Below are 17,094 nucleotides of genomic sequence, written 5' to 3'. Positions count from 1 at the left end.
CAGCAATGTACCAAGAGCTTTGCATGCTCAGTGCAGACTGTCAGTGAAAACATGTGAATTATTTTCCTTGTGCTGTTGTCAGTCAGTACACTGCTATGACAATTCATTCTACACAATGGTTTAGAGAGAAATATAGCAGGTGTCCCTGTTTATTATATGTACACAATTGAACATATTTCTCCAACATATTCCTCAATCCCTCCCTTGTCTTCCCAAAATTTTGTACCCATAAGCCCCCAAATGTGTTACACATCAAAAATATAGTTATAGAACTTGAGAGTAGTACCTTGCCCCAGACATCAATTGAAAACAGTGAGTAAACACTTGCCATCCAATTCCATCAACATGTTTATCTGAATTATGCATTTTTCAAATCTGATAACAATTCCTATAGAGCTATTTGACTGAGGAATTGAATAGCTCTCCAAGACACTACCCAGGACAACAGAGAGTGTTCCATATAGGATCATTAAGTGACTCTATGAAGTATCAAGTAGCATTTCATAAAGTTCTCTACATATTATGACAGGTTCTCTGTCTTATGAATAGTCCTTCACGTATTTGATTTCAGAAATTATGTCCTGGCACATTTGCCCAATACCGCTATTTTCAATTTTTCCTAATTTTCTGCAAATTAAATTATTCTGTTGGATGAATATTCGGGTTTTTGCTGCTGGGCAGCTTCATTCTTTCTTGAATATTTTCACTCTTGTTTTCTTATTTTGTTATAAAAGCCAACAACATTCTTCAGAAACGCTTTCCATTCCTTCCCCTTTCTGGAGTGCATGATGTCAAACCATTGGCTGCTCAGCAGAGAGCAACAGCTGAGTTCCTCCCAAAACCATTCCCTCAATGCCTGAGGCCTGAAAGGAACATCTCTGCATTCTGTTCACCTTGTTCCTTTAGACCTCAGGAATCTGCTGAAAGGATGAGGCTTACTAATTAGTATTACTTGTGATGCCTCTGCAATATAGATATTGCTGCAAAGACAGCTGGATTGTGACCTCCAGTAACAATTCTCAAAGGTCACTACACCACTATCAGATGGTGAAAATATTCAGCTATTACTAACCTTGCCTGAAGCAAAACTATCCAGAGATGAAAATGTTTTTTCTTTCATGTTAAGGAATTCATTTTAAAAAGGAGGAAAAGAAAGTCCCAGACATCTGAACCTGCAAACATCTATGGGAGAAAAGGCACACCGTGGGCATGCAAAAGAGTCTCTTTGAACAAGGTTTTAAAAACATTTGCTACTCTGCTTTTCTTGGACATTGCAAATAAATTCTTTCACATTTAAATTTACACTACTTGAACAGAATAACATTCATTAGCTATCATTTTTCATTGATTATATGCAAGTATTCATACTCAGGTTTCTTCAGAATATTTTGGAAGTGAGGTGCATGAAATCATGGATGTGGTTACACTTGGGTACCTGACACAATAAAGCTACTGACTCATCCCAAATAATTTAAATTTCTAAGTCTTTGTGTCTCACCACATGAATGAAATACGTAAATGAAGAAATCTACAAAAACACTGCACTGTAGTAATCACCACAAATTAGAACAGCAGAGAACATACAACATACAATATAGACCCTGTTGGTAATATTCTGGAATCTGCAGGCTTCAGGTGAAATGTCAAATGCAAAATGAAATTCATGACATTTATTTTATCCCAGGTGTATCAGGAGATGCACATTATTGAAATAAATTCAAATCAGAAACGAAATTCTTTTGTGACGTAAAAATCCTCACTCATGGCTGTTTCAAACACCCAGACATAACACACATCATTATATTTATGTTCACACACATGTGGGCAAATAAAATAAAAAAATCAGCAAGCAGTCAAAACATTCCTTTCCATTTGTGCTCTCTGTCAACTGTACACTAAGATATATGCCAAGCAAAGGAATGACATAGGAAAAAACCTCAGCCTCATAAAGAAGGAAAGGTAGGCAGGCTTTATTCTCCCAGATGAAGAGAAATTCATGCTTTATGTCCAGCATAGGACACAAGTGAAGTTGCATAAAGTCCTCCTCACTTGTCCCCTGCTGGCAAAGGATATGTGCCATGTGACAGTGCAATAGCTGTGCCAATGCACTCTTCTGTTGCCAGATGTGTTGATGCTGGAAGCTGTCTCACTGAGATGCAGCTGCAGTGCAGAACTTAACAGACACAGAGGCAGAGCAGTAAGAACTGCACTGTTGTCCTGTCATTGCCATAGGGGGCTGCTGTATTCTAGTGATTGTAACTCAAGAGAAAGGTTAAGGCAACTGAATTTCATGCACAAGGCACATCTTCCAGTTGCTCATGGTACAAGTCTTTGAGTCTCAAATCCACAGTGCGCACCTCAGAGGAAATGAAGGTCACTTACTGGCATTATCAGAGTTGGTTCACATTTCAAAAAATCACCTGAATTCTCAGCAAAAGGTTTCTCTGCATGGTTTTGCTTGTATGAGAACTCAAATTTTACAGCTGTAACAAGAGCATTCTATAAGTTACCTTATTGGGTAAAAGAAAATAAAAAAGCTCTAAATCAATTAGTAACAGTTCTTAGTTTTATATCTAATTTCCTGCTTTAAATAAGTGATTCTTAAGAAATCTCATTAATTTAAGGAACATTAGGGAATAAAGCAGTAGACATTGTCCCTGATGGTTACAGTGCTTAGACAAAGTAGATTTAATTCTTAGCACAATCTTTTTCCACTCCTCTTGGAACTACTCAAGGTATATAAAGACAACAGAATTTAACAGAGATTTGGAACAGAGACCACATTATCAGGACGAGTCACAAAGAGGGTAAAAGTACCTCAAAAAGAACAGCCAAATATAGATTTAATAACTTGCTTGGATTATAATAGCTCAAAAGGGTAAATTTAGTATCCTATGTCCCAGAAGCAAAGAGAAATAGTAGTTATAAGTGTAGAATACGTTGCTATTTACTCTTCTGAAAACATCCTATTGGTAATGTCTTTTAATGGGCATGGTCTGCATCTTCATCTCAGAAAACAACAGAAGGTAAAACTCCAAAACAACAGAAGGTAAAACTCTAAAACAACAGAAGGTAAAACTCTCTCCAAATTACAGCAAAATTGACCTGAATCAAACTTGCACCACACCTTCCTCACTAAGAAAATGTTAACAGTTCTCAAACAAATCTCGGAATCTTCTGAGTCGAAACAGACTTAGAAGAATCATTAACTCCAACTTTTATGTGAATGTCCTGTACAGGGATTAAACCCACAACACTGGCATTACCACCACACTCTAACCAATTGAGCTAATTGGGGGATCTCTATCAAAAGCTGAATTTTGCAAATTGTCTCTTCAGCTGTAGCATTGGAATAAAATAATCAACTAAAGATTCTGGAATTATCTGTAATGTAAAGGTTTTGAATACCATGGCTGAGCTGCTGCCTCATCTACTTCTTGTCATAGTCACTGCTATATTCCTCCTCTGACACTCTTTCCACTTTTTTTTGAAACCTGCATTAATACCATGTATCTTTTATCAGAAGAAAGAAAGATAAAGCAAATTATTTCAGGTGTCTTTAGTCAATATTTTAACTGCAATTTAACAAATATTTTACTTCAAAGCAAAGTACAGCATTAATGCACAAAACAGTATAAAATGTAGGTCAATAAGGAACATGGCACATCTATATCAACAACAACATCATGAAAATGAAAATCCAAAATAGGAAATTAGAAAAACCCTAATCCCCATAATAAACTTGGGGAGATGGTCTTCTTTTGGCATACAAAGCCTACAGGTAAAAGCCACAACAGAAAATCATTTACATATGTGTCATATGTGTTTATTGAGAAGCAAACAATATTGTCCCTTACCATTTAAGAACACTATCCCATTTAAAAAAAAAAAAAAACACCAAAAAAACCACCAAACCCAAAACAAACAAAAAAAGAAACAAAAAACCCCCCCAAAAACCCTAACAACCAACAAAAAAAAAAAAAAAAAAAACAAAAAACAAAAAAAAAAAAACCAAACCAAACCAAACCAATTAAAAAAACCACCCTTCATCTGTCTCAATTCTGACTCTACTGTAGAGGAAATGAGCAAGGAGGAGTGATAGGAAAATGTCACAAACTGCTGCTGGAAGGGAAACATTTCTAACTTGCATTTTGACTTCAGGGAAAAAAATAAATAAAAGGCTGAAAAAGATGGCTGGCTAAGAGCTAGTGAAAAGTTTGGGAGGCCCAAAGTAACCCTATGCAAACCAGATTACCACACTTTTATTCCCAATAACTTGCAACCATTCACTTGTCTGAAGGAGAAGAGAGCTGCCCATTGAATTTCCAACAGGACTTCCTACAGTACACTCACTTTTTTTCCCCTCTCAGTACTGACCTTCTCCATTACTCGCCTGCCCATGGAATTTAATGTGATCACAGTCCAAATTGATTTGCCTGAAAAGAACTATGATAAAGACATTACACCACAGTTACCCTTGAAGAGTAACTAGCACATGTACTGCTATCACTGCTAGCAGAAGTTCTCACTCCCAACTCCAGTATTAGAAAGTCTAAGGAGCAGAAAAGCATGCAAAAGATTCTAATGTTTAAACAAAGCAAAATATTTCCTTGTTCAAGACTATGAAGCAGGGTTTTCTTAGATTAGAAAAAAAAAAATCTGATAACACAACACCAACTTCTGCTCCTTCTGGAGAATTCTTTCTACCTATTAAGTGACAGTATGTCCTATATATCTTTTACACTTATCTGTATCTGCTGATAGCTAAAAATAATGGTGCCTTCAGGAATTGTACCCTACCGAGTTCATGAAAGATGACGTGAGGCATTTCTGTTCTACACATTTTATTTTTACACTGCTTAAAACTGCTGTTATTCCTGAGCCTGATTTATGGGTACCCTGGGGTACTCCTAACCCCTTTTGATGTTATTTCTACTGGAAACAGTTGACAAAAGCAGATCTTCCCTTGAGGATTGCACAGTTTTAGTATTTGTTTCAACTTCCAGCCATTTGCTCAACCTATTAAAGCTTCTTCAAAGACATAGAATAGCAACACATCACCTTGAATGCTAAAGAAGAAAGATGCATAAAGGCTGCCAATTCACACTAACTCTGCTGTAGATAAGCAGAATACATTGGAAGGCACCACACTACATGGAATACTGCCTATGGATTTAGCATAGCCCTACAAGGGTGTTTGGCTTTCAACTATTTCACTCCAGTGGTCAGACTTGCATGAAAATATTTGTATAAAATATTAACCTAAGGCAAACTAAGTGTATGTAATGTAAACTTAAGAATAAAAACTGGCAATAGATTATCATTGCTTCCACTTTGTATTTTTTCTATATAGCAGTGTAGACTACTGCTTTATATAAGATTTTATATAAGCTTTGCTAACCTTGCTAAAAACATACAAATGCTGTGCCAAGAATCTTGGAATTTAATTTCTCTGCCTGTGGTGGAGTAACTGTCAATGATAAATTGATGGAAACACCTAGAGATATAGTATGTTGCTGAAAACAAAAATACTTCAGAAAAATGCAAACAGTACCTCGTTGTCATCTTTTCCTGTTTGGTGTCTTGTTGTTGGTTTGGGTTTTTTTCCAGAAAAAGAGGAAGAAAAATCTACTTTGAAGAACAGACACAAATTTCTTATTTTACTATAGTGAAGCTAATACAAAGTACTAGCTAATGTACCAAATATAGTTAATTCTCTTTTTCACATGAATGCTACAGAAGGATGAAGGTAGGTTTCACAAAGTACTCTAAACTGCAGAGTGCCCTAAATGCTACTTTTCAACTTCATAAGCGTATTAGCAAGTAATTTCCAGTACAATCACTTAAATATTTAACTGAAGTAAAAAGATTATGGCTGTTTATGTAATTTCTTGGAATTACATACAAGTATTACAAGAATTTAAAGTTGGAGAAAGGAATTAGAAAGTAAAAAAACCCAAAAAACAGAGTGGAGATTTTTTAAGTAGCTCAAGATTTTACAATGACCTTTTTTTCATAACCGATAAATATTTTCATTGTATGATCTTGCTCTTTCCAATGGTCATAATGTACACATGACTCTCCTTAAAACTGGTAAAAGACAAAATCAGAAACTAAACCAATTTCTTGCACAGCTTTAATTGGAAAAATATTTCATCCACCCAAAGATACATGTGAAGTTCTATTTTAACAACTTGAAGGATTTGCCATGAAAAAAAAAAAAAAGCAAAATACTATCTTGGATTCTGGTATCACCTGCAAATGTCTAGTATTACACAAAAAAAAATCTTAATTCTGAAAGATAATCAGAATTTCATGTATGGATACATTCTCAAAAATTTAGAGTTATCATAGAAATGTGTATCAATATTTTGACATGATGAGACAGAACAAATTTCTTACATTTTGGTTCTTTTAATGTTATGCAGAAAGGGGATTTTATACAAATTTTTCCCTTATGTTTTCTTAGGTTTTTTTTAAATTTTTTTGTTTGTTTTTTAGTTTGTGGGGTTTTTTTGATACTTGCTGAGGGTTTTTTGTTAAATAAAACACAGTAAATTCTCAGAAACAGACAACTTTTCCTGCAGTCTAGAAACACTTAAAATTCTTGAGAGCCCTGTTGACACAGGCCCCAGAGATAGGTACTATTTATCCCAAAAAGCTCAGCTATTCAGCAAGTTTTACCCCTTTGCTGCTCTTCAGTGAGCTCTTCTGAAAACTTCCTGGGCCCCACACAGGTGGAAATATGGGGGCATGAAAAACCCTTTTCCATTCCATTTTACTGCTAGCATAAAAGGTGTACCTTTACTGCAGATCTACAATGGTTGGGCTGGAGCTCCACCACCAACCCAAGGCATTTCCATCTGGCTTGGAATTGGGGATTAGCCTTTGGCCCTCATGTATTTAGCAGTACAGACATGCACTAGGGGTCTGCACTTCAGTAAGCCAAGCCATTCTCTTGCCCAGGGAATTTTTAGAAGGGACAGAACCAGCCACTTTTGAGCACCTGAGTCTGCCCCCTTGCTGCAAAATGCTGACATACCAATTCCACAGAGATTGACATTTGGTCTTTGTTTAATCTGTACCTAAGAGCCAGTTCTGTAAATACACTACAAAGGATGCTTCCAAAACCAGCTCCTTCAAGAAGACACACACCATATGAATCAGTACAGAGTTCAAGTGCCCTTTCCCATTTCTCCCTTCTGACCAAAAACTACCATTTCACAATTCTCTTTACACTTTCATATAAAATATCTCCTAATCAGTTGATAAAAGTGTTTCAGGTAATTCTTCACTACAATGGTAGCTGTCTTTTTTGGGCAATTGGTTTTTAATCCCTGCATTTTCAAGTAATGGATATTCTTGAATGTATGGTTCAAATACCACATGCAAAGATGGATTACAGTATTTCAAACTACAATGAACACAAACATGAGAACAGATGCATTTCACTTTGATTTATAGAACAAACACCAAGAAGTTAATTTCTTCAGGAGCAGCCTGTCCCCCTCAGAATTCCAGCTCTTTCCCAGGCTCTTGAATACATATTAGCAGAAAATATCTACACACTTATGCCGCTACCTTGAGCTCTTGAGGATTTAGTTAAACTAAAGCAGTCAGATTTCCACCTGCAACATGACTAAGGCACAAAAATATGAACTGCAATTTTACCAACTAAACAAATAACACACTTGAAAACATGACCCATTTTTCACCATGCTACCAGGGAAAAAAAAATCCCAGCCTTTAAAAAGGAAAATGAGCAAAGAAAAAGAGGCTCTTTGGAAGTGATAAGTACTCTGAAGCACTGAGACTGTACATCTCTGACAATTTTTGTTGTACTTACCTAATATCTGTGCATGTTATACATGTGATACAGCGGCTGTTTGTTGTAACGAGGTTCAAAGCCACAGATGTTTCACTGTCAGCGGTTGGGTGTGCTCCACATTTAAAGTAAAACTCCTGAAATATTGAAGGAGAGATAAAGAGAAGATTACATACCTGCTGCTCAGGTCCTTCCTTTATCTTTGGTTAACTGACATTTGAGAGAACAGACAAATCACCACTGCCAACAGCAAAGGAGGACAGTCATTAGGAAAGGTTTACAAGGCATCCCTTGCAGAAATACCAGTCTAGATGTGGATTTTGTTTAGCACCTTTCCTAGCAAAGAAGATATCAGTGTGACACATTCCGTGATCTTCTGGATTTATAAAAAAAACCAAAACCATTTCATCTAGACTTTCTCTAATCAAAGGCAAAATACCAACCAATTTCAACATGTATTAATACTGCCACTATCATTTCTTGCTACAGATATTACCATTTTCTGAACTCTACAACATATAATTTTGCCTCTAAAATAGTGAAGTCTGGCCTTGCTAGGACAGGATAAAGGAAAAAAAACCATTACAGCTACTGACAACATTTTAGAGTGAAAAAGTCACATCCAGGCCTCAGCATCAGGAACAATCCAAAAGCCATGAAAAAGACGTGCTAAGTGTTTGCTAGTGTCACTTCCAGCTCCTACCTAGACAATGGGGACAAAAATTGCAGCACCCACCATTATATGAGTAAAAGAGAATGTGTGGGTGAATGAGAATGAAAAAAAAAATCATTTTTTTAAAAAACAAAATCCCCTTTGTGATGTTGGAAATTTTTAAGATACAATTGTAACATCTTAATAAAGGAAAGCTCTACCTCTCTTGTAGCCCGTATCACACTTGCTAGTGTACAGTGTTTGAATCAAGTTACTTTAGCCTCTTAGACTGCCTTCATTAGCATAATATTTTTTACACAAATTCTCTTTTCTACTGCACCCCAGGGAAGGCCATATGAGACACACTATTCTTTGATAAGATTTCGTTACAAGAAATTGTTCTAAGCGTCCAAATCACTCTAAGTACCCATAAATAAAAGCAGTCTGAAGACACATGCTTTGCAATTGGAGACACAGATTAAAGTTTGTAATTTCTTTGTTGCTCTGAGACCTTCTTTCCAGTAACAAATTGTGGAGGTTTCTCATGAAAACAAGGTATAAATAAATGTGAATTGGAACTTAAGGGTATAAAATATTGGAAGAAAGGATAAGAAGGCATAAAAGAATGACAATTGTTGACAACATCAAGATACTGACATCACAGTTTATTCTCAAGAGACCTGGCCTTGGAAAAAAAATACTAAGAAACAAGGAAAAAATCCCAAACAAACTGCAGCAAGGGAAGAAAAAAAAAAAAAAGGCAGGGAAAAATCAGCAGCAATTGCGAATGACTTTCAAAAGTGGGACAGGATGAAGGAAAAAAAATTACAGCTACTGTCAACTTCTTTAGAGTGAAAAAGTCACATCCAGGCCTCAGAATCAAGAATGATCTAAAAGCCATGAAAAAGACGTGCTAGGTGTTTCCTAGTGCCACTCCCAGTTCCTACCTAGACAATGTGGGTACAAATTGCAGCACCCACTAATACATGAGTAAAAGAGAATGTGTGGGTAAATGAGAATGAAAAAAATCATTGTTTTTAATACAAAATCCCCTTTCTCTCTCTACATCTTTGCACAATTTCCTGCAATACTGTACTAAAAGCAATCCAGACAGACTCTCACTTTCTCAATGCCTACAGCCTTGCAGTATGGAGTTCTTTTCATTTTCAAAGCTGTCATTTACTAGTTTGGGTTTTTTCTCAGTGGTGATGACCATTTAGCCATACTGTGTATTTCTACATAAGACAAATAGAGTGCTATGCAATACCATGCCACTCTAAGGTGGACTCTGGTAACTGGGATATGAGAAGTATTAATGTAACCTTCCTCCTGGGTTAGTCCCTCCTGTTTGTCACAGAAGAGCTGATATATGCAACAGATTCACCAACATATTCATACCCCACAGTAAGTGAAGGGCACAATGTCTGATGCATGTCTTAGCAGCATTTTAAGAGAACCATGTGGCAAGAGCACAGTTTAAAAGCAACTCTATTCTTTAAAGTAACTGGTCACAAGTCTTTTGAAATAAGTCACCAGTACACATTTCTACACAGCTAAACTATCTTTGTGTCCTGTTTCATAAGGAAGGAAGTAGTCCCAGTCAAGAAAATATGCCTAAAGTCATTCTTAGACAAAGTTTTTGCCCTTGTTCAAGACACAGATATACACACAACTTTTAAATCTCAACCTAACTTGAAGCATTTCAGCTTCCAGTGAGTCAACACATTCATCCAGAATAGATGATAACCTTAACCAATCTATAACTTCAATTTATTTTCAACCTTTAAAAATGTATCCATTGATCTTTGCATTATTTGCTAATAGGTTTTGGAGCTTAAGTTTCTTTGCCCTTTAATTTGAATTTATTTTGTTTGAATTAAATGTTAAGAAGGATTTATTTCAGTGCAGAAGATATATATTTCTTTGCTTCAGTACATCTTCTACGTAGAACTAAAAGAATATTGATAAATCACAATTCCAGAACAGGTAAACTATGGGCAAGGAAACATACAAAAACAAAATTTTGATAAAAGTACTTATCCAAGATAATCAAAACTTATTTGGATCACGAACAAAAAGAGTAATAAAGTTAATAAACTCTGAATCAATTGAAATAGATTTAGATGTCTTTTTGTCCCTAATGAGCATCTGTTTGGTGATTCTAATTGCTTTTGATAATACCTCATGATGGTTCTTGTCATGAAAGGTACTTAAGGAAGAAGGTAAATAAAATTATGCAATTCTTATTCCAGGGAAAGATGGACAGAAAGTGAAAAATAGTCAAGAGTCTTGTGCTACAGTCCCAAAATCCTTCTGCTATATCATTAGGAAAATTACTTCTCAATATTACTATTTATCAGCCCAAACACTGCTTTAAGAAAACCCCTCTAATTAAATTTATTATGTGCTTCAGTGTTGCTGAATTGAGAACATTATGGAATGTGAAAACACTGTTTAATATAACAAAAGAAAATCTTGCCAATTTCCAAAGCTATCCATTGAAAGACTCCCTGCTTGACTAAACTGCAATTAAAGAAATAGTAAATCTTAATATTAAATACAAACAGAACAGAGGGCTCATTAAAAATATAGGAAAAAAATCCCACAAGATTACGTGTCAAGTATTTTTTCAGAAGTAATCCTGAAGATTAAAGAATAAAAGAGTTATTCACAGCAGATATGTTGAGACTAGCAGTACACCCTTGGAAGATCAAACACTATCAACCCCCACAAAGCACAGTTCTACACAATCAATGCCATAGTCTGTCTCTGGAGATCTGAGGCCTCAGTGCTGTGCTGGGAGTTCAGAAGTACAGGGAGAGTTTGGAACCAAATATGCAGTGTGCTCTGAGTGCCTGCAGTAGTGTGGACGTCATTTCCAGATTTTTTAATGTTTCTTTTTCTCTGCAGTAATACACATTCCATCTGTTTAAAAGCTTTTAAAAGTCATGAAACCAATTAAGTTTCCAGCTGCATATGAAATTTTATGTTGCCTGGTTTTGCACATTGCATAAATACGCAACTCACAAGTATTTATTTGTTCAATCTACCAGATTTTCGAAAGACTTACCACACTTCTTTTTATGCCAGGGCATATACCTATAAAGTTGACACTACAGATAACCCATCAGCACAAGCTGCTTTTTAATTGCTTCCAGCAATTAAATTACCAAAAGCAAAATATAAGACAGAAGAGCGTAGCCACTTCTCACTCATCAGCTTTGCATTTCACCAGGCATGGAAATGTAGCTATTCTTTTATTTTGTCTTTCACCCAGTGTATGGAAGACTAAGGAGGGAAATTTCCCAGATTTTTTAATCCAAATAATTTCTGGCCCAATGTTAATTTCTGGACAAGTATAGAGACCTAGGAGCCAGCCAATTTAAGACTAACATTCTTAAATTAGCCTCAAACTGTAAAATTCATACAAGCAGTAGTTACTTCTTAAGGCTGATATTAAAATGTCTCTAAACTTATGCTATATGAGCCAGTATTTTCATAACATTGACTTTATAATAAAAAAACTCTAAACCTTACAAAATAACACAGAAGGAACAAAAATTCATGCAGTCTACACCAGTATCCGACTAGTCCTAAAATATTTTAAAATAGAAGAAATCACATTATTCCTCCTTTCTGCACGTATGGTTTAGGTACAAAAAACTCTCTGACAATTGTAAGTATTGCTGTTCAGCAATGAGTAAGGATGGCAAGGAATTACTGCAAAAGCAGAGACAAAATTTAGTGCTTTTCTTAGTTCTAAAAGTGAGCAGTTTTATGGTCACCTTCTACTGCAGTGAATACCTTTACATCATTTTCTTGCCTAAAGGCATAGGTCCCATGAAATTGCGAACATTCTATTTAACACTATAAATGTCTTCCTTTTGGCAGTGTATCTGATAGATTGTTATTCAGAGAAGGGAGCAGGCATCACTCTTACATACTCTGTCATATTCTTCACTCCCGTTATCGCTTTTGTGTCGCACATCATAAAAAGCGCACAAGGGAAGAAAAGGTTCAAAGATACATGGTCAATGTTATCTCCTTTCTATGAAACTCAAGAAGAAAATGCTCAAATTTTTCAAACCCCTCCAAACCTCCTTTGATGTTTTAGTAAAAGTGTTACTCTGTAAACTCTGTCTTTTCAGACAAACCAGGTGTTTACAAACCTCTAACTGCTGATGGTGACTGAACTGTCTTCTATACGGTCTAGTAATCAACATAAGTAAGATCAAAGTCATACACAAACCATCAGGGGAAGGCAGTCTGAAAAAGGCTTAGAAGAAACTTTACCCTTTTGATATATGCTCTCAAGTCCAGTTTATTCCACTGTCAGAAAAAAAACACGAGTCTTGGCTAAGCACCAGCAAGATAGCCTGCACTTTGGCTGGTGTACAACACATACACATAGAAATACACATTCCTCTTCTTCTTCTCATTCTGTGCTGTGTAAGCTGGCTAAACTAAGGAAACTGGGGCAGATTTCTGATTTACAGTTCTTAATAAGCTACAAAAGAACATGAGAGCCTTACGGTACTTTTTCCCTCAATTGTCCACACATGTTTATTTAGGATTGATAGGCAAAACCATTTATGGATCTGTTTTATTGAAGGTGTGGTTTTCATTTTTTTAAATTATTGGTAAACTTGAATCTCATTTCAACTATATCATCATAATTTTCCCCCATGAAAGAGAGAAAACTTCAATGCTATTGTGGTTCGCCCCTGTGATAATTGTTCATTTGCTTTTGAAACTGAAAAATTTAGTAGATATTCAGTAGATCTAGGCACAGATTGCAAGAGACTCACTTCAGAACAGCTGTGGAATTAAATATTTCTTATGGGTTGTTCTGGGAAAAACTGAGCTTAACTCAGCCCAGAGATATTTTCAGGTTCCCACATCTCAGAATAACTACAGGCAGTAGTTTTCCAAGCCATAGAAATATCTCTGTGACAATAAACAGATCTAAAACATCACGGTCCACATATGGAACAGTCTTTTAATGTTACATAAGTAAAAAACATCAGAACTTCCCTGGCTAACTACTGTGAGGAAGGTTGTAGAGCCAAAGAGCAATTCTTCAAGACTTAAGTCCTTAATGACTTTGTCATAGACTCGTGAATGCATTACATACACAAGACTGCTCCACTTTCTCCTGTGAGCAAAGAGTATTTTGACTGTCTCTGCCTACTAGAAGATACTTGCTCAAAATAGTGGCAGTTCCCCCATGCACCTCACCAAATACTACCAAGAACCTCAAATCAGGCACTTGAGCATGGTAAGCATCACCTACTACCATTTGATTGGTGACTGCTACTCTGCATGGCTTGGCTTTGCTAAGCAAGCACTGAGACTTAAACAGTTGCTAAGATCAAATGGAGAAAGTTATTACCCAAAAACCAAATATTTGCAATAGAGTTGGGTTTATGGTAAAAAAAACACATAAATAAAACAAAAGCATTCTGATAGCTACCTGCATTTAAAACAAGCAAATTCTTCTGTCTCCTCTACATTTGGAATTAATCTGGAACTGTTATATTACTTGTAGATGAGAAGTTAACCTTAGGCTCTGCTCCTGTCATCAGTGCTCTTTCCTTTCAAGACCCTCTCCTTTCAAGAACATTTTTCTCCTATTTGAGATTCCAATAAAAATCAAACCTTTTCTCGGTGGATATCCTGTGATTCTTAAATTGATGCTTGATCATGATATCATTGATGTAAACATTATTCCCAAGGGCAGCTGTCTTCCCTCAACTGAGAAATGCAGCTTCCCCTGGGCAGCTAAGTGGATCCCCTCCTAGGCAAACAAGGGATAAATAGAGCTCTCACGGCTCAGTGGTTAAGGACAAATAAACAGTTAAGTCGTTTTAAAGGGAAAAGATTTATGCATAGTATTAAATCAGCATTTAAACTGAATCAGGTAGATACTTAAGTCTGTTTCAGTGTTAAAAGAAATACATGAATTGATCACTACAAGCAGTATAATAATGCATATGATTAGTTGCTAATGTTCTATTAAGATTTAGCAGAAAAGTATTCAAGGTTATTAAGTGACAGTGGATTTGAAGTTCCTCAGCATAGATTTTAGGAATAGTTCAATGCAATTATTAAATGTGTTGATCACTTTTATCCTTTATATACAAAAATAATACCAATCTCTAAAAAGCACAATCATTACACTCAGACAGCTCTCCTCACCATAAAAAGATGCCAACAAACTTGAAGTAATTTTTCATGCCAGAAAGAGAAGACCCTGTGAAAAATTCAATACCTGATCTCAGATCAAACATTCAGAATGGAATCAGAAAAAAATCAGCAAGAATGAAAAGACAAGCATGCCACAAAAACCAGCATCCTTTATATACGTTTCTACAGAAATTTCCCCAACCCTTCCACTTTCACAGAATCCCTGTGGTTGAACATGCCAGAGATGGCAATTCATAGTCAAAAGTGTGGACTTCAAAAGAAATGCCTTTATGGGAAGTAAGGAGAAAAAATTTTATTCCAAGAGAGATCAAATGTTATATAATAAACCTTGCTAAAATCCTGCCAATAACTAAATGACCTCAAAGATAAGTTGAAGGATATTCTGATGCAAAAAAAGACAATAAAGTGCTAATATATTAAATTTAAATGTCTGTAAGTGCTATGTACTTATTTAATTTGGCAAGAACCCCTGGCTGAACCCCTTTGCCCTTCTCAAAATGCCTCTGGCTAAGAAGATCTGTTATTCATAATAAAAGCTCTTTAGGATGAGTATCTTTTGTCAACTCTTTGCTCAGGCTTGGTCTTGGTGAAAACATAAACTTTGACCTGTGTGAAGGATGGAGGATGGAGGGAGTTAACTTTTAAAATTATTATTACATTTTTGAGATGAGTAGCATTCAGGGGCAGAAATGCTATCCTCCTGAATTTTAAAGACATTCTCTTCTTTTCAATTAGAACACTTGCAATCTAAATGTGTCCCAGTGACTAAAAGACACATATTTCAGAGAAAGAAGTGTCAGTATCTTTTACAATATCTCCTTTTAATTCTTGGTTGACTTTAACTGAGCTCATATAAGAAAAACATTAAAAATACACTGCTCCACTTCTTTGTTTCAGAACTTAACATATTCACCATGCCTTTTATTCAGTTGAGTATATCAAAAACAATTTGTTGTATAATAATTATTGAACAGAAAGCCTTTGATATGGAAAGTATTTGAGTGTAGCAGGATTATGGAACAGGAAATATACATACTACTCATGAATCTTTACAAGACCTAGCATTTCAGTTCTGACCAAGTCACTTAAAACCAAGGTTTAGAAATATAAAAATGCATCTAAAACTCAGAAATAATTTTCATGAGACGTTTTCAGGGATTGAAAATAGTAAAAAACTATTGTCATCCTACCCAAATCTCACTTTTATCCACATCCTTAAAAATAAAAGAGTAAAAATCAAGCTAAAACCAAACCTGTTTATGTATTTATTATCCTTGCCAAGGAAAAAGATTTCCATCTTTCATTTTCCACAATTCACTGGAAGAGCAGGGGTATTGTTCAAAAATTTTTAACAGGACAGTTATAGCACCAGTATTCAGTTTTATTCAGACATTTGATATGATAGAACCAAGATTATTGATGATTGAAAAAAGCTTGCCTTTCTATTTTCCACACTAAAACCCTGTCAAGTTATTGATTTGTTTTACAATCTAAAGAGAGGAGAAAGATATATTTAAGATTAAAATAACTGGCATGATAGGTTATTAATTGTACAAGTTAATAATGACACCTGCTCTGAAGAGAACATGAAACTCTAGTTTTCTAGGAATTTTCTGTATAAGGAAAGCAATAAGAAATGTAGCACCCATCATGCAGTTTTCTTTTCTTGTCTACTAGAAACAACACAGTGGAAAAATAGAACACAAGTGCCTTGGGACTCCCTTAGCTGCTGCTGCCCACACAATACTACTTCAACCACGCAGGAAAATACTCTGTGGGAAAGTGACTTTTCACATTTTTATCAGCAACAATTCTTATTTGCTTTGCTCATCTAAAGGCAAGCTCAGAACACACATGCTTTATTTCTCTGCAAGTGGTGACTCGAGCTCAAACAATTCTGTCCCTAATTCTGCTGTCTTTCCTTCAAGTAGCAGTATTTCCATGACACAAATGCAGAACCACCCAGTTCTTTTATCACCCATTTTCTCAAAGTATAGACAAAGAAATGAAGGCTGTAGGGCATTGTGTGTCCTTATAACTGATCTTTGCCTGGAATGTTACCTTGTAGTGGAATCAAAGGTCCTATAGACAGCCAATCCAAAAAAATGCCTAACTAATAGGTCACAGGTACTGCAAGGCATGTAAAAATACAGTAAGATATTTTAAGTAAATAACTTTTCAATCAGAACAGCCATGCTTTCATATAAAATAAAATGAAAGCTTTACACATTCCTTTCTCTGAAAGAGTGCAAACTCTTCCCCTTCCCTTCTCCTAACTTTTTTCATCCATCCATCTATCAATGCAATCTCTGACCAGCACTAACTTTTGGGGTGAATCCAGACTACAGGTGTCAGGATGATGAAATTACCTTGCCCAGACTCCAGAGCCCAACCCAAATGGTTCTGTTGA

At 35.8% G+C, this 17,094-nt stretch overlaps 1 protein-coding gene across 2 annotated transcripts in view; it reads right to left on the bottom strand.

Annotated features, from left to right (window-relative positions):
• The window catches only part of PRKN (parkin RBR E3 ubiquitin protein ligase), a 685,695-nt gene that overhangs the window by 340,845 nt on the left and 327,756 nt on the right, over positions 1 to 17,094 (bottom strand). For both annotated transcript variants that reach the window (XM_059841269.1, XM_059841270.1), the window contains exon 6: positions 7,847 to 7,962. In XM_059841269.1, coding sequence (XP_059697252.1) covers positions 7,847 to 7,962 — 116 coding nt within the window. The remainder of the gene's footprint in view (positions 1 to 7,846; positions 7,963 to 17,094) is intronic.

The sequence above is a fragment of the Haemorhous mexicanus genome, chromosome 3 (assembly GCF_027477595.1).
Source record: "Haemorhous mexicanus isolate bHaeMex1 chromosome 3, bHaeMex1.pri, whole genome shotgun sequence".
NCBI classification, from domain to species: Eukaryota; Metazoa; Chordata; class Aves; order Passeriformes; family Fringillidae; genus Haemorhous; species Haemorhous mexicanus.
Note: the sequence above shows the minus strand (reverse complement) of the source record. Positions and strands in the feature narration are given on the sequence as shown.